Genomic DNA, 21013 nt, shown 5'->3' on the forward strand with positions numbered 1-21013 from the left:
TAGTAGATGGGTGTGGGGGTGTGGGTAGAGGGAAGAAGTACTTAAACAAGATTTGACCCACCTGGTAATGTGATTTTAAATTTTCCCCCCTGTAAATTGCATAGGTTATTTTTTTCCCCAAAGAACATACCCATGTGAGCTTTGCATTATCTTGCTAAATATTTACTGACCTTTTCTTTCTGTGTTATAAAATTGGTCCTTTAAGTCTAGGCATAGTATGATTAGCCATTTTTACACTACTTATTTTTAATTATTGCTTTTTAAAAATGTTTGATCTTATCCTTAAAACAATATTCAAACTAGTGTTTTGATCCTCACAAACTATTGTGACATCAAGGCATTCCTTTTTTCTCATCTCCCTTTTCCACAAGGGTTTTTTTTTAAAAAAATTAATTGATCCTATATTTCAGCCTTTCTGATCTGGCTGACAATGCTGCATCAAAAGTTCTGGAGTTGTAATCCCACACATCTGAAATGCACCTTCTTGGAAGCCCAGTTACGTGGGATCAAGCCTGACTGAACTCAGTGGCTCTTACTTCTGAATGTGCCAGAATATATTGTCAGCCCAGGTGGGAGAACCATAAGTTGAGAAATGAAAGAGGACTGAATGATTGTATCTGTTGTTTCAACTTACTGTACCTGTGCACTTTGAAATGATTTGATGATAGTTTACTCTTGTAAACTGTCCCCAAATCATTTCAAAATGCACAGGTAAGTTGAAACAACAGAAAAGAAAAAGATGCTGTATTCTACCATGGATATATCCAGTAAATTCGATTAGTCTTGCTTCTATGGTATGGCAATGTCTGAAAGGTATACAGAGATTAGAAGAAATCCAGTAAATATACTTGTGTTGACTTTGAGCCAGAAGGTCTTTCTGATCTAAACTGGGTTGTACCAACATTTTGGAAACAGTCTAGTGCAGGGGTTTTCAAACTTGGCCCTTTTATGACTTGTGGACTTCAACTCCCAGAATTCCTCGCTTGGCCCTTTTATGACTTGTGGACTTCAACTCCCAGAATTTCTCAGCCAGCATGCCTGGCTGAAGAATTCTGGGAATTGAAGTCCACAAGTCATAAAAGGGCCAAGTTTGAAGACCTCTGGTCTAGTGAAAAGAAAGACTAGGAGGGGTGACATGTGACAGTGTTTCATTATTTGACGGACTGACACAAGGAAGAGGAAGTCAATCTATTCTCCAAAGCTCCTGAAGGCACCAGAAGACGCAATGGATGGAAACTGATCCAAGAGAGGTGCAACCTTGAACTAAGGAGAAATTTCCCAATAGTGAGAACAATTAACCAGTGGAACGAGTTGCCTCCAGAGGTTTTGGGTGCTCCAACTTTTAAGAAGAAACTGGACAGCCATTTGTCTAAAATGGTATAAGGTCTCCTGCTTGAGCAGGGACTGAAGACTTCCAAGATCCCTTCCAACTCTGTTATTCTGTTAAATCAAGGAAGAGGGAAAGAAAAAGGAAAACATTAAGAATCTTGTTTGTGGAAATACCTACAAGTAGTTACTCAATAACGGGCGTTACCGCCACCAATGTATTTTGGGTGAGGACATTTCTAATTTTCAGATAGCGTTGAAGGCAAGTACTCACATTGTTGTTTCTGCTGGACTGGGCATTTACAAAATGGCAGCTACGAGAATATAATTTTCCTCCAACTTGTTTTGCCTCTGAAGAAGCTGTCTAATACTCCTTGCTTTTTAAAAATGTACCCTCTCTCCCAATTCCATGGACAAGCCACCATATATCTACCCAGCAGTTTCTAAGAATGACCGTGAAGCCTATGTGATGATCCGTTGTATCACTGGGGGCAAAGTCAAAGCTGGTCCTTTGCTTAGCATGTCCATTAATCTATTTTTCCCTAAAAGCCATATTTAGAAAAACTAAAACTTGTATGCCATAAAGATATTTACAAACTATCTAGCATTCATCCTAGTAGCCTATTTAAGTCTGCAGCCTTGTTGGATTGTTACCCATGGGTTGAGTTTAGATTTGAGGGCAAAATCACACAAAGAATTGCATCTGTCGGAACCATGACAGCCACACTGATCAGTTCTGTGATTCATCAAATGTGTTTTGCTCCAAGTCATCTTCCCATAGAGTAGAGAAAATGTCTTTGTTCTTTTCCTCTTAAACTACTACATAACATTTACAAGACAAGCATTATCATTTATTCATGCAACATGTCATACGTTATAAAAGTGGCTAGATAACTGCATTTATTAAATAAATTTTAGTGGGGGTGGAGCCCAACACCACAAAATACAACTAATATCTCTAAGTTCAGCTTTCTCTAGTTTTTTTCTATACTTCATCAGCCATTGCCAGATTTCACAAATGAAAGATATTGCACCAAAAAGACATGGGCAAGGAGAAGGCATACTATCACATTAATATTTATGATTTTTTTAAAAAAAGATCTCCATGTGGTACATAAAGTGCTTCTAGAATTGGTGCAATCAAAAATAAAGGGGACAATCCTTCTCATTTAGATCCTAACAAATGCATACAAACAGAAAAGTACTTTTTACAGCCTTGAGATCAAGCAAGATCAGGATTCATTCAGAATGCCTCCATAGCGAGAGAATTGGTAAAACAGTCACTATACAACAAACAAACATTCCCCCCCCATGACAATAGTGCCCAAACCCATTGCCAAAAATGCTATAATACATATAAATACTATTAAGAAATAGGGAGGCAATTTCATTATTGAAGGAGAGATTTGGCATGCTGGAATATGTCATGGTTTTCCTGTAAATATCCAGACGATTTGTAGAAATATTGTCTCCACCCCATCACAAATTTGTTGCAGTTTGCGTAACCGCAATTCACACATTTAAAAAGGCATTTGGTACTTTAGGAAATTTCCAACTGCAGAAAATATCTTACAAAAAAATATTACTTATTCGGAAAGACCAGAAGAGCATGATGCTAAAAACAATAAAAAGCAGATTTTTTTTGGAGAACAGAATGCTTATGGCATACATACAGTCTAGACAAATTAAGAGGAAACAAAATGAGTTCATTCTTCCAGTACATTATTGGTTTTTTTTAATTGCAAGGAAATAAAACTTGAAAATCATTGTTCCAAAGTAAACGTCAACTGTAATACTATACCTGTAAAATGATTAATTCCATTCATTGCCATTAAAAAGTATGTAAAACATTTATTAAGGGCTTTTGCCTACAGAGGCATGACATAAATAGACAAGTCCTGCTGAAATGTCATTAGAGTATACATCAACCAGTGGGTAATTTGTTGTGGAAATTTCTGAAATACTATCCACAAGTGAAAGAAAGTTATTTCCCATTGCTGGATTCAGACATCGGCACTGGGCAGAAGCTTCTTGCTCCACTGTGCAATCGTTCTGCTCCATCTCCTGAAAACGTCTGCCTGGCAAATCAAAAAGTGCTTGCAGAACTTGCTCCGAGAACAGAATCTTTGTTTTACTAATAAGATAACAATAATAATAACAATAAGAAGCAGGAGCAGGCGCCCATTTAATCCACTCCTTCAAATCCTTGAGCATTTTCAACAGCCATAAGAAGCTTCTCTCGCAATTCTTCAAAAGATTCATACGGAGGTAAGTCAAGGCGATTAAAGCTGCAACGGAAGAGGGTTGGGGAATGGAGTAAAGGCAGGACTGTGTTTGTTTCAAATTAAGTATCTGGTTTTTTTAGAATGTGAAAGAAAGAAAAAAGGTTTGAAAGGAATCTCTTTTAAGGGATGGCCAATGAGCAAAATTCCTAGCTGGACGTTCAGGTAGAACCTAGCCAGTTCTAATTCTGCAGAGAAGCTGTGTATAAATGTAATCCCAGGGCCTGAAAATCATGAAAAACTAAAATTTGCGGTATTATGTTTAGCCAATTGACAGACTAAACCTGAGTTCCCATGTGGGCTTGTAGAGAACAGAAATGGAAGAAAGAGGGTTAGGTTGTCATAGCTTGATAAACCTCTTGGGTGGAATTCTGTGGATGACATACCACAGCCATAACCAAGGTGACTTTAGCTTTTTCTCCATCGAATCCTCCATTTCTTTCCACCAGCCCTCTCCCTCTGTGCCATTTCTATCTCCCAACACTGAGATGTGACTTTTCAACAGAAAAATACTTTCTGCTCCTATAAAGCTTTAAAACTGGCACGATGGTAACAGCAGTTAAGACGCTGGCTTGTCAGCTGGAACCCGGGTTCTAGACCTGAGCATCCTGCGATGAAGCGAGCTCCCATCTTCAGCTAGTTCCTGCTCATGTAGCAATTCGAAAGCATGCAAATGCCAGTAAATAAATAGGTACCCCTTTGGTGGGGAAGGAACTCTGCAATCTCCTGACCACAAAATGTCTTCGGACAGCGCTGGCTCAATGACCTTGAAACGGAGTTGAGCAACACCCCTTATAGTCAACAATGACTAATTAAATAAAATCCTTCCCTTTCCCAACATAAAGCCTTGCTAGATATAAGAAGTGCATTTCCTGCATTAGTGGTATGCTAGATAAACCTAGGAAACATTGTTAAAGGCAAAATATTCAAAATTTTCATTTCATTTAAGTATAGCCTAAATATAATTAATATTAGTCCTCATTTATTTAATAATACTAACATGATACAGGTATCTAAAAATTACACTTTGGAACCTATACACAAGGCCCCTGGAAATTCTCCTCCTCACTAGATTTTTGGAAAAATGAAAAGTAACCATCTTTCCAATTCAAGTTTAATAAAAACTGCTTTCCTATCAAATCATTCCGCCTTGGGTAGGCAATGAGTTCCTTTTTGGATCTTTTGAACTTCAAATATCCTTTATCCCCAACAGCAAATTTTATAGAGGAACCATGCCTTTTATCCTTTGCAGAATGTCCTTTCAGGTGCAAATTAGGTATGCTTGAGCAGATGGTTGCCATGCTTAGCCTTTTGTTTATTAAGTTCTTTCAAAGAGTAGGACAGTGTGCCTAAGAACTGCTTCTGAAACATCCTTTGTTGCCTTGAAGGGAACATACTTTGGGGGAAAGTGACAGGTTTCTTGTCTTGTATGAGACTGGAGACCCCTTCCAGATAATTTCATCTAAGCATAAAAGTATCTTGGTGGATCTGTTGAAGAATACAATTTCTTCAACATGTATTTGAACAAGTTCTTGGCATATGCAGTTAGTGACAATGAGAAACCTCAGTCAATGCCTTTTTCATTCACATGTTTTCTCCTCCCCCCCTTTCTCCCCACACCTTTATTTTCCCCCAATTATTCCCTTTTTTATACTGAAGGGGGGAAAAAGGGTTTACCTGTTTGAGCCTACATTGAAAGAAGTGCATCAGGAAATTTTTAAAGCTCTTATCAAATTTGACTTTTTTCTCTACACATTTTTATTCTTAAAGAGTTTTGGTAGACTGTCTTAGAATTAACATTAGCAAATATTTCTCCTTTTCTGAACTACTGACATATTAAAAATGGTGATTACCCAGATTATATTAACCAACATATGTTTGTAAGGAGGGAGTATTCTTTAACAATTGACCATTTGGTGCTCAGAACATGGTACTGTTATCTCCCCTAAATTTTTACTGTTGTCCATAAATTTTATGGAGTGAATTTTATGAGGATTTTATGGAATGAAAAACAGTAAAGTTTTATTGCTGTCTCTTCTAAAATGTCTCCCTTTACAAGATTTTACAACAGTCTTAACAGCAAGAACATTTTAATTACTGCTTTTTGCATCCATAAACACACACATCTAATATATAATACATATTTTATATATATATATATATATATATATATATATATATATATATATATATATATATATATATATATATATATATATATATAATATATTCAACGGAAAGTGCATTCTTTGGAGATGTCTAGAAAAATGTCAAATTTAATTACTATAAATGTAATGCTTGATGTTTTATTACTCACCAGGTGTGAGCTCTGGGTAACTTATCAGGGCTTCCCCATAGCTCTATTGTAAACAGCTGAGGACCATTTGAACCTGGTTCAAGAGAAGGACATAAATGGGTCAGATGGTCATCAGACTTGCAAAATTGCAGCTTGTAACACTGTCTACCTCTTTGACTTCAACTCTGCTTTTCAACCAGTTAGGAGTTTCAGCAATTCCAGTCGGCCTAGACAAGAGAGGTTGGGGAAGACTGTTCTAATTCAGCTGAGATCTCTAAAGAAGAGTGGCTTCGGTCGGAAATATGTGTTACATTCAAATGTGTCTGCTAGAAGTGAATAAAATACTTTTCCTAATAATGAAGTGAACTATAAAGAGGAAACCAAGAATTAACTAGATCAAAAGGATCAGGGTGCTGGGAACAAGATCACATACAGGCTCAAGAGTGAATTAAACCCCAAACCAGTCAGTCAGTAGGATTTAAAGTAGAAGAAAACATCACATGACCCAATACTTCTGAAAGTCTCCCCTCCTTTATACCATGATCAAGACATGCTTAGTGTTATGAGTTAAGAACCAATGAATGAATGAATGAGCATTCATGTGTCTGTCCACCCACCCACCCACATACCCATCACTCCCTCCCTTCAGACATTCAGTGCATTTAAATCAAGATTATTTGTATGCCGAATGCCTACATTCCAATCTTCCATTGAAAATTTCCATTGAAAAAAATACTTGATTTAGGTAGAAAAGCTGAAAAGTTCACTACCTGGCATCTTGGCAAATCCTTCATTGGAGAAACTAGTTTTACTAGAAATAATAATCACCCGATAGTGTAATGTTGCTTTATATCTTTCACAGAGTTCTAGTCCTTATTTCTGCAATTAAGGTTGTTCCAATCTTAGCAGCAAGGCAAATATATTACCCTAATGCAAACATATTACCAAACACCTATGAAGCCCTTCATGGCATAGATCTTGGTTATCTGAGGGACCACTTATCTCCAGTGACTTCTACCAGCCCAGTAGAAGTGGGTCTGCTCCAGGTCCCTTCAATCAAATACTGTCATAAGGGATCAAGAAAATGTTCCTTCTGTCATTGCCCTCGTCTTCTGGAAGTGTATCCTCCATCCCAAGATAATAAAAGTGTCCATTTCTTGGAGCTCCAGAAAGTCCTTAAGGCTCCTAGGCTTGGGGGTTTGCTCCTAGGCTTGGGGGTTTGTAAGCTGCCCAAAGTTTGGTTGTGCCCAGAGTTTGGTTGTAGGCCTGGTTCTTTGGAATGCCCTCTCCCATGGACATCTGATTTCCATGTTGATAGCTTTCCAAAGCAGTTCAAAACAGAACTTCTTCTGGAAGAGTTTGGGCTGTGCTACCATCTTAGTTGAGTTATAGACTGGCTTTGTAATTCAATGTGTATTTTTATTCATTGGTTTGTGAATGTTTTAATTGTGTAGTTTTATTGTGTACTTTTTCCTATTAACCACTGAGAGACTTTAAGGATTATGGAGGTCTATAAAGAAATATTTTCATATTTAGGATGGAAAGAATATGCCAGCATTGTTTACAAGAGGGCAATTTTCAAGACATCCCATGCAAATAATTAGAGATAATCAAAATCACTTTCACAATAACTCACCATAAAGTTCAGCAAATCCATTCATAGGCACTCGTGACGTCCCAGTTACAAATTGCAAAAGCCGGATACGTTTTTCAGCATCCATCAATAAAACAGCCTATAAAACATATCATTATGGAAGTTGATGAATGAATTATCAATGAATCTCACACCCATGGGCTTCCTGATTTTAATAAGGACTTTGCAAGTGGTAAGGCAATTTGAGAACAGGCTGAGATCTTTTCACAAAAAAAGAAAGCGATCAAATGTTGGAATTAAAGCACAGCATCAGAATGAATCATTGTTACCTTCCAAAACCACTGAATGACAGGATGATTTGGACAATATCCGTTCTTGTAGATTGCATGTTGTCTCCAGTCATTCACATCAACATCGCCAAGACCACACATTAGCAACTGTGAAGGAAGGACATTGTTGAGAAAGGAAACCGGGACATGCACTATGAGCATTTTTCCCGCCTATCACAGAGTTGTGATCAGGAAAGTATATACATAGGTATATATGTATGTATGCATATGTGTATATTAGGTTTACAATCTTTGTAGATTTTGCACCAACCAATATTTTAAACCTTTCTCTTTCAGTATAATAACATGCATAACCGAACTGCTTTACCTCTACGAAACAAGAATAATCTTAATGGGGGGAAAATCATTTCAGAGTAAACATTGCAACATATTCAACTCAGTTACAATACAAGCTCACATATAGTAACAACAATCTTTTTCATGTTTATTAAGTACTAAGGATGATTATATTATTGTATGCAGGACTAGTATGTTAATTTTTAATTATTTATCAAATCTGCATAACCACCCATCTCACAAAAAGCAACTCTGCGATGGCACTTAGTATTACAGACTGAGGCAGACTGCATGAATTCTATTAACTTTTTTTCTATGGAAAAAGAGCAAAACTTCTTTGTTAATTATAGTATTCATACCTTCTCTTTTTTTTAACATTGCTTCGAGAAACACAACGTTTGAAAACCACATTCTAAATTTGCTTCCTTAATTCCTGTTTGAATTGAAAACACTAGTTGCTATTGTTAAGCCCAGCTTTTACCTTCACCTACTTCGCTAGGAGTAAGTAGCACTGAACTTGGTGAGACCATTTTGCGAGTAACACTTACACGTGTCTGAACTTGGTGAGACCATTTTGCGAGTAACACTTACACGTGTCTGTACAGATCAATTCGGTGGCAAGCACAACTCTAGCTAAGAAGGCTCAAGGTGATCACCATTACAATCTTCTCTGCTGACTTCCCTGCAAAGTCAATGGGGAAGCCGGCAGGGAAGATTGTGAGGCTTTGCCAGCTTCCAAAAAAACTCCCTCTCGTCTCTGGGGTCTGGCTGGAAATGCTGTTTCAAAATCCAAGCAGGATTTTCACTTACAGAGAGGAAAGTCTTCAGATGCCAAGCAGTTCTAAAAAGCCTTCAGGCCTCTTCCCGGAGCCTCCCCCACACTCTTGTTCTTTTGCTCCCTCTCCAACCAGCAGCACCTGGGGCTTGCAACTTCTTGCCCGCTTTCTCACTGACTTGATTGTGGGAAGCTGCAGGAAGCTGTCCCACCTAATGACTGGAACATTCATTTCATAATGGCAATGGAGACCGCCTGGATTGCCATCGCTAAGTGAAGCAGTTGCACTTTATGACCACATCACTTAGCAACTGCAATCCTGGTTCCAACGGCTGTCATAGGTCAAGGACTACCTATACAAGATTGGGCTTGTTGTGTAGCTGGTTCCTTGCAGGCATTGAGCGAGACGGAAGGTTCAAAGCAGCAACAGGCTTTATTGAAGGTCAAATATAACTGAAGCTACAAGGGAGCTGCTGAGCAGCTATTTATATGGTTGGCCGATAGGCGGCGACCAATAGGTCTGAAGCATAGGTTTCCCACCCAAAGACCTACTTAGCCGGCCGGAGACAACCAGTCTGGGCCGGCTAGCAACTGTTACAACATACACGTGAACTAGCACTTAGCAACTGAATGCAAGCAATTAGCAAGCAGCGCAACATGAGCAAACACTTACAACATATACAAACGGCCAGTACATTACACCCCTTCCCCCTGGATGGAACACACAAACATTTGGTTACAAAATCTTGAAGATATTTTGGGGGTCTTCAGGCTCATTCAGAGCGTCGAGGGATTGCGGAATCTCCCGGTCTACAGGTTCGCCTGCCGTGCTTGGTAGACCCGGGGTCTGTAGTTTGGTGAAGTCAAAACAACTCGAGTCCCTTTGGTTGGCCTGTCCCAGTCAGCCTAGCCCAAAGTCTAACAGTGCTGCTAAATCGGCATGGCTGCTGCTGGGTGTTGGGTGACTGCCCAGCCCCTGTGGCCCAGTCGGGGGAAGCGCTTTTACAGCCCCGTCCCCATTCTCTGTTGTGCAAAATGTCTCAGAGTGTCCAAACTGCTCTGCTGAAGTGTGAGGTTGTGGACTTCCGGTCTGCTCCCCTTGGGAGTACTGAGCTGACGACTGCTCTGTTAGTCGCCAGCGCAACTGATTGACATGTCAGCGAATGACTCAGCCATCTTCCAGGACCACCTCGTAGGACAGTGGTCCTGACACTTTTAACAATTTTCGCTGGCACCCACAACTGCCTTTGCCCATAGTTCTGAGTCCAAACCTGGTCCCTCACTTCTAAATGCCTAAGTGCCTTTGGACATGCTGTGTCGGAGGCTACTCTATTGGGGTGCAGTCTGTCCAATTTTGTTATTAGTCTCTTTCCCCAACACAGCTCTGCAGGGCTCTTGCCTGTAGCCGTACAAGGCGTTGTATGCTGGCATAACAAGAAGTCGGCCAGCCTGTGGTGCCAGTCCCTTGTAGTAATACGTTTAAGGGACTCTTTGGTTATGCGAACCATCCATTCTGCTTGCCCATTTGACGACGGGTGAAAGGGAGCCGACATGGCATGCCTAATGAGATTGGCCCTGAGAAAGGCCTGGAACTCGTGACATGGTGAACTGAGCTCCGTTGTCGGAGAATACGACGTCCAGAAGCCCATGCGTTGCAAACAGTGACCACAACACCTGGATGGCCCTTGCAGTAGTCATATTGGGCATTGGAATCACCTCCAACCATTTAGAGTGGCTATTGCCCACTATTAAAAACAACTGTCCCTGAAAAGGCCTGGCAAAATTGATGTGGATCCTTGACCACAGTGTGTGCGTTTCCTCCCATCAGTGGACAGGGGCCTATGGCATCTCTGGTCTGGATTGTTGACATGTGTGACATGTGTCGGCCCCGGGGTGACCAAGTTCTCTGCGATATTGAAGGTGGCTGGGCCGCACATGCAGAGGAGGGTCGCGGCCTTCAGCCCATCTTCGTTGACTTGATTTGCATGTAGGTAGTTCTCTACGCGAGAAATATAGGACAACTATCTCTCTGGGTGCATCACGTCGAATTCTTCGAGCTTTCTGACCTTCACCATGGTGAGATGTCTTCACAGCTCGTGTCTCGCATTGCCTCATGCTGCTGGCTTCTTCATAGGCCCTGGGAGTGATCCTCAGGGTGGGGTGGTCTCCAGTGTGGCATGCTAGGCAGAACGAGGGTGGGGGGAATGCTGTTCCCTACCAGGCTCTGTACTGGTCTCAGCCCCTAGTGACTTCAGGCTCTTACAATGAAGCAGCACATCCCATCCTCGTCACCAGTGTTGTGTAGCTGGTTCTTTGCAGGCATTGAGCAAGAAGAAGGTTCAAAACAGCAACAGGCTTTATTGAAGGTCAAGCATAACTGAAGTTACAAGGGAGCTGCAGTGCAGCTATTTATATGGTTGGCCGATAGGCGGCAACCAATAGGTTTGAAGCATAGGTTTCCCACCCAAAGACCTACTTAGTCGGCTGGAGACAATCAGTCTGGGCCGGCTAGCAACTGTTACAACATACACATGAACTAGCACTTAGCAATTGAATGCAAGCAATTAGCAAGCAGTGCAACATGAGCAAATACTTACAACATATACAAAAGGCCAATACATTACAGGGCTACAGCTTGTTTTATTTTCTGGAGTTTGCTTAAATATTTAGCAGGCAATAGGAAATCTCAGAAGATGCTTGTGTGCTATTAAGAAGCCCCAGCTAAAGCAAGAGAATTGTAGGGATTGCAGATTTTTGGTTTTGCAGAATTTAGGCCAATAAGACTTTTTTTTCTCTACTTGAGATAAGCAAGGATCTCTCCAGTTGCTTCCACCAAAGAAACCCCTGATTAAAGACAACATCAAAAGGGAACTAACCTCCAGTTCGTTTTCATCAAAAATTTTAATTAAGTCAGTGGGCAGGAGTTCTGTAAATCCCTGAATGGGAAAAAAAGAAGAAAAATAAATGGACTTCAATACATTTTCAATATATAAGTCTCATAGTTTAAACACTGCTGACACATTTTAACATTTCAAAGTAAAAGCTCAGTGGAGAGCTACAATGAACAGCTTTTAATTCAGACAACGTGGGACAGGACTTTTCAACTAGTGGTACGGGTACCACCTGTGGTACATTGGTACCTGGCAGGTGGTACACAGCCATCCTAGAACAGTGGTAGTGGAGGAGGGGAATGAACTGAACTGGTGGCAGCACCGCACAAGCCTGAGCGAGAGATGGCTGGAACTGCAGGGCTGTCAGGGCTCAGCGGAAGCGCCAGGATCAGCACTTCTTTGGGGCTGTCAGGGCTCAGCAGAAGCTCCAAGATCAGTGCCAGGCTCCACCTGGAGCTCGGCACTGATCCTCGTGCTTCTGAGCCCAGAAGAAGTGCCGACCAGTTGGAATGTTGAAGCATCTCCAGGGTATTGTAAAATGAGGACCCAGATTGTTGGGGGCAATAAGCTGACTTTGTAATAATGCCGCTTGGGGGGGGGGGGAAAGCCCTAATAAGCAGGCATATACATAGAATGAAGGCTACTGCTAAGCTTGTAAGCCGCCCTGAGTCTTCGGAGAAGGGCGGGATATAAATGGAATTAAAATAAAATAAAAAATAATTGTGATTTACATTCAGATGCTTGGCAACTGATTCATATTTATAACGGTCACAGTCACCCAGGGTCATGTGAAATGACCAAAACCTGCTGCAACCACCCAACAGACAGGGGGAATAAAAACCAACCCCCACCTCACCCCACCCTTGCTGCCAATCCTCAATAGAAATGCTCACAACAATGAAAACCTCGGAGAGGAAGAGGAGCACCGCCGGGCGGGCGGGCAGGTGTCTTGCGAGGCTGTGGCTTGGGGGGCACTTTTTTCAGTGCCATTGTAACTTTGAACAGTCACTAAGCGAACTGTTGTAAGTTAAAGACTACTTGTACTTCATCACTTTTTTTCTTTCTTTTTGGTCATCAAGTTTTTGACACCTTGCTAGGCGACTGGTGGTACTCGGATATTGTCATATCCTAAAAGTGGTACAATGGGTGAAAACGTTGAAAAGCCATGACGTGGGAGATGTGGGGAGAAAAGTGAAATACTGGAGGTCTGGGGGAAAAAAAGGTGGTCTGTAATCTCAGACATTTAGGCAGCTTCCACGGAGAGTTGCTCATTCTTGCCAACAATAATTCCATGCGACAGATTGTGTGCATTCAGCTCTGCCAGGGCCTCGGAGGTCTATTTCAAGTGGAGCTAAAACCATTTCTTTTGTTTCTCAAATCGGAACATAAAAGAATTGTCATGTAGAAAGCAGAAGGATTTGGTGGTGAAGGAATAACTGTGATTTTTAAAATGAAGTTCAATGTTCTGAGTACTCAGCATGGCTAGGTCATACTGCAATGGACAATTTATTCTCTGTGCCACAATTTTATTTTTGAATAGGTCATTTCCTATTCCTCCCTCCTCCCTAGTTTTCCACACAGAATTCACTGTCTTCCTTTGATTTGCAACGATGTAGAAAGAAAAAATGGAAGATGGCTCTAGTGAGCTGAGGGAGGATCATGTACTGGTTTTTCATATGTGTTCATATAAATTCCTAGATGAATATTTTGAATCCCTCCCTTCTTTTCCTTCCTTCCTTCTCTCCCTCCCTTTTTCCCTCTCTCCCCAGAATGGAGCAGGTGGCAAAGACAAAATAATGAATTGTTAGTGAAATGTCTCACCTCAAGAAATGCATTCATCTGCTTTTGAACCCTGTTGACAAATCTCCACTGGATGACTAAGCTACAGGACACAAAGAAAAATGCAATGTTTCATTAGGAGAAAAGACAATTATTTGAATAGCTTAAACCCTTTCCCTAACTTTTTCTGGGTTTCCATTTTGACCTTCAGTGATCCTCCTCTTACTGAAGTAAGAAATTAAATAAAATAGATGAGGCAAATACAACCATCACATTTCAAGATCCAATTTTAGTATCTGCAAAGCACATGAATACATAGAACTTTTAGGTAATTCCTAAGATAGTCTTTCAGAGTCCAATGAGATGGTTGAAGAATATTACTGATGAACATAAAGGAGTAATTCAAAGAGAACTCTGTCCCATTTTTACACCCTGCTATATGAATAGAAAGGGACGAGATGGCTCAGTGGGTTAGGACGCTGAGCTTGTCGATCAGAAGGTTGGCAGTTTGGCAGGTCGAATCCCGAGTGCCGCATAGCAGAGTGAGCTCCTGTTACTCGTCCCAGCTTCTGCCAACCTAGCAGTTTGAAAGCATGTAAAAATGCAAGTAGAAAAATAGGGACCACTCCGGTGGGAAGGTAACAGTGTTCCATGCGCCTTTGGCGTCTAGTCATGCCGGCCACATGACCACGGAGACGTCCTCGGACAAATGCTGGCTCTTTGGCTTTGAAACGAAGATGAGCACCGGCCCCTAGTCAGAAACGACTAGCATGCATGTGCGGGGGAACCTTTACCTTTTATATGAATAGAATAGAATAGAATAGAATAGAATAGAATAGAATAGAATAGAATAGAATAGAATAGAATAGAATAGGAGCTGGAAGGGATCTTGGAGACCTTCTAGTCCAGCCCCCCGCTTAAGCAGGAGAACATATACTGTCTCAGACAAGTGACTGTCTAGCCCACAGGTCGGCAACCCGCGGCTCTGGAGCTGCATGCAGCTCTTTCAGCCTTCTCCTACGGCTCCCAGTTGTCCACCACCATTTGCAGAGACAGAGACAGGCACTTGCACTTCCATTCTCTCTCTCTCTCTCTCTCTCTCTCTCTCTCTCTCTCTCTCTGTGTGTGTGTGTGTGTGTGTGTGTGTGTGTAAAAAAGAGAGTGGCCTCACGCTGTTCTCCGAGCAGCTGACAAGCTTATTGGGCTTGGCTCCTGCCTTTGCTGGAGAAGCAGCAGAAAGCAGGGCAGGAGAGCCAGCCCAATAAGAATGTATGTCAGCTTGTCTGAGAACAGCGTGAAGCCAGCTTGCCAGGTGAGCAGAAGATTGGAGAAAGGGAGAGAGGGGGAGGGGGAGAGGGAGAGAAAGAAAGGGAGGGAGGGAGGGAGAGAACTCATGCACAGCAGCCTCTATTTCTTTTTAATTAAACTCTTCAATCAAGCTCCCCCCTTTGCGTGTGCACGCGCGAGTTTTGTGGCTCCCAGTGTTTTTTCCCCCCTCTGGGAAACGGGTCCAAGTGGTTCTTTGACTGTTTAAGGTTGCCGACCCCTGGTCTAGCCTCTTCTTAAAAAACTCCAGTGATGGAGCACCCACGATTTCTGGAGGCAAGCTGTTCCACTGGTTAATTATCCTCACTGTCAGGAAGTTTCTTCTTAATTCTAGGTTTGCACATGTGCCTTAAAGAGATCTGCTCTGTAGAGATGGCCTGAAATTGGCTTTGTGTTTTCTATGGATTTCTATGAGCTCAATGCATTGTATTCATTTAATAAGAATTAAAAGCTATATTTAAAACTGCTCATAATGGGTACTTTGAGGTGACAAGCCTACATTTCATAATTAGGCCACTAAACCAAACTGGCTCTCTTTCCACCTTCTGTTGAATGACCAGAAATGAAGGAAGGAGATCTATCAGCGGGACAGGGTTCCTGCAACTCTAGACTCTCTTATTAAAACGTCTGGTTTATTTGCTTAAAACATTGGACAAGCTGTTTCTATTTTATTTTACAGAGAGTTCTCACTTAACAATGATAATGGGGGACTGGAATTTTCATCGCTAAGCAACAAGTGCTGCTGGGCAGGGTTGGGTGCTGTGGCAAGGCAAGACCGCAAGAAGGGGGTTCCTCGAGAAAAGAGGTGGAGGGAGCAGGAGCAACTTATAGGAATAACTTGCAACCTCCTGCTGGCTTCCCAATGAATTTGTCTTATTGGAAACTGACAAGAAAGGTTGCAAATGGCGACTGTATGATTGTAGGACTCTGCAGATGTCATAGTTGTGAGCTGATTGCCAAGCATCCAAAATAATCACATGACTGTGGGGATGCTACAATGGGTGGAACTTCAAGGACCAATTGTAAGTCCCTGTTTCAGTACTGATGTAAGTTTGAATGGCTGCTGAATGATTGGGCTCAAGGACTTCCCTGTACTTTTAAAACTCTTTCTACTGTAAACCCTATTCTCCAAACAGGCATCTACCTAAATATCAATCTTTGCTGAAGAGAGGAGTCTCATTCACTTTGATATGTGGAAATGACATTTCACATGGAAGGACTGGGAGGAGAGATCATCCTGATGATGGAAAGGCTCTTTCCATAATTTCCCCTTTGAATGGGGCCAACAATTTCATTTCAACACAAGGTTATTTATCAAAGCATTTAAATCTTACTGAGTGCAGCTTAGCATGTTATGCTCTATTTTAACAACCATAGGTTTTGCCTTCATCAATTGAACCTGCCCTGGCATCTATAATAGTGAGGAGGTATAAATTTATTTTAATAAATAAACAGAAACAAATGAACACGGAACTGGAGTGCCCAACTTTACGACTACTTCTAAAAGAGTTTAAATTTGTATGGTTTTTGTGGTAGTCTTCTTGAAATCCATTTTCACCATCTAAGCCAGGGATGTCAAATTGTCCGGCCCGTGGGCCGGACGCGTCACATGGAAGCCACGCCCACCCCATTGCAGGCAATGGCAAAACAGTCCCGATACGTCGCGCGATATCATGTGACATTGCGAGTTTGACATGTCTGATCTAAGGTATCCAACTGCTAAAATATTAAACTGAAGAGTAAAGTAAAATAGTTTTTTAAAAAACTTACTCAATATATTCCCTTTTATTTTCATTTGTGACCACGATATCTGACCCGTTTGGCTTCAAGTCAACTTGATATGTCTGCAAAGAGAGAAAGATAGATAAATAGACCTATTTTAGAATGATTAAATTGGTTAGTTACCAGACACCAACTAATTATATTTTGAAATGCACCATTTCTCTGCTCTTCAAATATGTTTTTACGTATAATGTGGATCAAGCTATTTATAGACAATTCCAATTTTAAATTTCCTTTTAGTTATTGAATTATTTTGGTTGTTATTGACAAAATGTTCTGGGCTTAGGTTCCAAGAAGGGTTGAACAGATGTGCTATAATTGATCAATCCGAATCAAGCACCGTGTTTCATTAACAAGCTAAAGGGAAGATAGACTGGCTTGTAATCTACTGTGTTATAAAAGGATTAACAGTGTTCTATAGCTACAGGGACATAAATGGCAGTTTTTGGAATAGCAATCAAGTGCTGTTGGAAATCTCTTCAGACTCAATAGAGCTGCTTTACATTAGCTGTAGAATTAAAATAAAATGTATGCCTTAAACATCCTGAAACAAAGTAATAAATTCCAAGGGAAAGTATGCTGATCACCAGCAAATGTTTCCTAGTTGTTGTTTTTTTTAAAAAAACCAAATAAACAAACTGATAGGCATCAGGTAATTTGTGTGTACATCTGTAAATTCAGTTTTACAAAGTAACAAGTGAAAACTTACATGTTGCAATTTTTATATATATATATAAAAATTTTTATATATATAAAATTTTTATATATATATATATACATACACACACACACACACATAAATGCAAATCTAATAAAGTTGAATAAAGTTGACTAACACACATCTCTGGACATTGCTGCATGAAATGAGCCTTAACTATGTTTCCAACAAACACAAACACATAAATGGAAGCTGGTATCTAAGAAAAGCAAAGTCTACTGTGCACATTTTCAACAATGATTAGCCAGGATAAATAGAAATCAGCCATCTAAAATATAACAGGACACCAAAATTTTAGCCACTGGGCACCAGATCCCAATTTCACGGGGTGGAACAATTTGTTATTTTTTAACAAATTAGGATGCTTAAAATTACATGGTATTTTATTTGAAAAATGGAGCAATTGTGAGACTTAATTATCTTAAAATATTCTGACTATTTAAAATTTACTGTTTGAAAGTCAGTGGGTACTACTATCAAGGATATTTACAGGTTCTCAGAATGTAAAAATAATATGGTACATGAGACAAAAATTTAAATGTTCTCCATATCAGCCTCCGAAAAGAAAATTGGTTTAATCCAAGGAAGGAGCTGAAGAAATGAATTAGACTGCAATCTAAATCTAATTTCAAATCAGCTTCAAAGAACAGTATTTATTTGAAATAACCGAGGTACAACGTTCTGGAACTGTTCACATGATAGCATGGATGCTGAGCAATAGGAGACAGCATTACATTTCCAAGATTGCAAATAATCAACATAGTTAAGGGATTTGTCTGGGCAGGCTTCTCACCCTTCAGGGAAAAAAAATGTTTTGAGAAGCTCAAGCAAGTAAACATGCTTATATTTTGAATGTAATATTCTTCATTCCCACACTGTGGGAAAGCGCAAAATTAGGTGTTCAAAAACTTCACCCTGTCATGGCAACCTAATTATAAAGAAATATAATCATGTGCACGCTTCTTTCCTCTGTTTCAGGTCTGAAATAGCATTGTACAACACTGTGCAACAACAATAACCATAACAATCGCAACAACAATAGTCCATTAGAGATGGGTAGCTAATAAATTCAAATTAATAATAATAATTCATTGTGAAACTTATGTGCCTGTAACCATGCTTTCCAGTCTTCCACTAGAAAACCTTCACCTTCACAATTAAGAATGCTGCAATGGATACTTTTTCAAGTTCATCACAAGCTTACTCTTCTGTGACTTTAGATGTGGTGATAAGCTGTTGCTGGGTACATTCTGGCAAACAAGTTTTTCTCAAATTACAGCATTTCACAGGAACATCAAGAGTGACTGTGAGCTTGGGGGTGGGGTAGTCAGGAAGGACATTTTCATAGCACACTGGCAAAGTTAACTAACACATATGAAGCTTCTTAATGAGAATAATTCAGAGCAAAACATTGCTGCAATACAACCTCCAGCAAATGGAGAAGTGAGATTTATATAGGAAGCTTTTAAAAGAACCATAAGTTTTAACTTAACAGTGCTTTTATCCTTGTTCTACGTAAAAGAAAACTCAAAGCAACAGCTAAAGGTATAAAAATATATTCATGACTGTGCTAGAAAAACACAGACTGAATGCCTTTGCTTTAAAAGATTGAACTATGGCAGCAATTTTCAAACTTTGGGATTGCCAAATATAAATACTGCTTCTTGGGCAAGAAATCTATGACACATTTTAATAATTACAATTTAATCTCTATATTAGGGATTACACTGCTTTATCCCACATTTATTATTTTTATAAATAACTCAAGGTGGTGAACATACCAAATACTCCTCCCTCTACCATTTTATAATATATATATGTATATATATATATATATATGTATATATTATATAGATAGCCAGTTTGATGTAGTGGTTAAGGTACCAGGCTACCATAGTTTCTTGTCCTGCCTTGGGAGACTCTTGAGCCAGTTCCTCTCTCTCAGCCCCAGTAAGGAGGCAATGGCAAACCACTTCTGAAAAGCCTTGCTAAGTAAACTTTACAGACTAGTCCAGCAGTCACCAGGAGTCAACACTTATTTGAAGGCCCTCTTCCCCGTGTGTCTATTTCTCAGTCCATGTGTGTATATGTGTCTCTGCATGTAGGTATACACACACACACACACTCACACTGCATACATATACTTATACACTGTATTTATGTGGTGTGCCAAAAAGGCAGGCCCCAGAGGCCAATTGCAATATGTTTTCTTAATTTCCTTATTTCCCCCCCCCCCCATGGAAAATATTGTACTTATTTAATGCATGACCTGTTCTTTATTAGAATTAGGCAAGTAAGGAAGAATTAAGAAAAAAAAGCAAACAATTCAAACATTTAATGTAATTTATGTAATACATTGTCTATGGAGAATTGTGCATGTATGTGCATAGCCACCACATGAATATATACAGTATATGCCTGCATTTTTAAGTTGTTCACTCTCCTCTAGAATGTCTTATTTTGCCAGAAATATTTGTGCCTCTATCATTCTGTTAAAAATTAGTTATTTTTTCTTCAATTTTTCTTGTGTAAAAAAAATAAACAAACTGAAACTGAGATATTTGGAAATTTGTTATTGTGGACTGCCAAATTTAACATTAATTTTTGTTTAAACATGTTCAAATATCTTATCTTAGAGTGCAGTAGATAGCACAATGCAATGATTTAAAAACTCGCAGACCAACATTTTAGAAATGAAACAAAACTGCTGGAATAACATGCACATACCTGTCCAAAGTTTTCTTCATCTATGCAAAACATAAGATCCAGATCTGTGGGATCATTTTCCAGAATCCATTTCAAGGAATTATAATATTCACCATCCTGTTGGAAGAACATTGTTTTCCATTAACCAATTCTTTTGGGAAAAGTAACATAATATATTGAAAGATGTCTACCAGCTGATTTCTTTTGCCTCAGCTGACTTCGCATACTCCTAGTATTCTTAAAATGTGTCACAGCGTGGATAAGGTGAATGTTATAAAAGTCTGATAATCAGGGATTTAGATCTTTCAAATAGCAAATATAACTTCTAACTTGGAGAATGGTCATTTGAATCTTCCAAATGTCAGACAGCCAACTTGAAAACTTATCATATCAATCATTTTTATCATCCTTCTGGGTTTCTTCAACAGCTGCGTTCTTTTGCCATTAATCTTTTTAGTTATTTGGAATTCAACACAACAGACTGAACTACTTTTATTTTCCAAAAAATGAAATAATGAAATTGAATATTGTAATACAGGCATTCCTCAATTTACAACTGTAATGCAGGCCAGAATTTCCATTATAAGTCATGATGGTCATAAGTCAAAACACCCATGTGGCCAACCCAATTTTATGATATTTTTTGTGATGGTCATTAAATGAACACTGCATTCATTAAGTGAGTTAATGTATTCCTATGGATGTTTTTTGCTGGGAACTGACTGAAAAGGGCAGCATCTATGATCATGTAACATCATAAATCATGTTACATAACCATAGATTGCTATAACTGACCATAACAGTAAGATGGCTGCTAAGTGCACAGAATGTGGTCACATGACCACGAAGGCGGAGGGTTTGCTATCATTAGAACTCTGGAACCCGATTGTAAGAACCTTTTGGGAGAGTTCA

The 21013-nt window shown here is 39.8% G+C and overlaps 1 protein-coding gene across 11 annotated transcripts in view; it reads right to left on the minus strand.

Moving 5' to 3' along the window:
- Window positions 1-2208: 2208 nt before the first annotated feature.
- NEDD4L (NEDD4 like E3 ubiquitin protein ligase) overlaps window positions 2209-21013 on the minus strand; it is a gene marked incomplete at its 5' end in the record, with an annotated part of 308703 nt that continues 289898 nt past the window's right edge. For all 11 annotated transcript variants that reach the window (XM_083354777.1, XM_083354776.1, XM_083354775.1 and 8 more), the window contains 8 exons: window positions 2209-3614; window positions 5926-5998; window positions 7541-7637; window positions 7828-7935; window positions 11776-11835; window positions 13612-13672; window positions 16666-16739; window positions 20123-20218. In XM_083354777.1, coding sequence (XP_083210903.1) covers window positions 3512-3614; window positions 5926-5998; window positions 7541-7637; window positions 7828-7935; window positions 11776-11835; window positions 13612-13672; window positions 16666-16739; window positions 20123-20218 — 672 coding nt within the window. In that variant the 3' untranslated portion in view covers window positions 2209-3511. The remainder of the gene's footprint in view (window positions 3615-5925; window positions 5999-7540; window positions 7638-7827; window positions 7936-11775; window positions 11836-13611; window positions 13673-16665; window positions 16740-20122; window positions 20219-21013) is intronic.

This window comes from Vipera ursinii (assembly GCF_947247035.1).
Source record: "Vipera ursinii genome assembly, chromosome: 2".
Lineage (NCBI taxonomy): Eukaryota > Metazoa > Chordata > Lepidosauria > Squamata > Viperidae > Vipera > Vipera ursinii.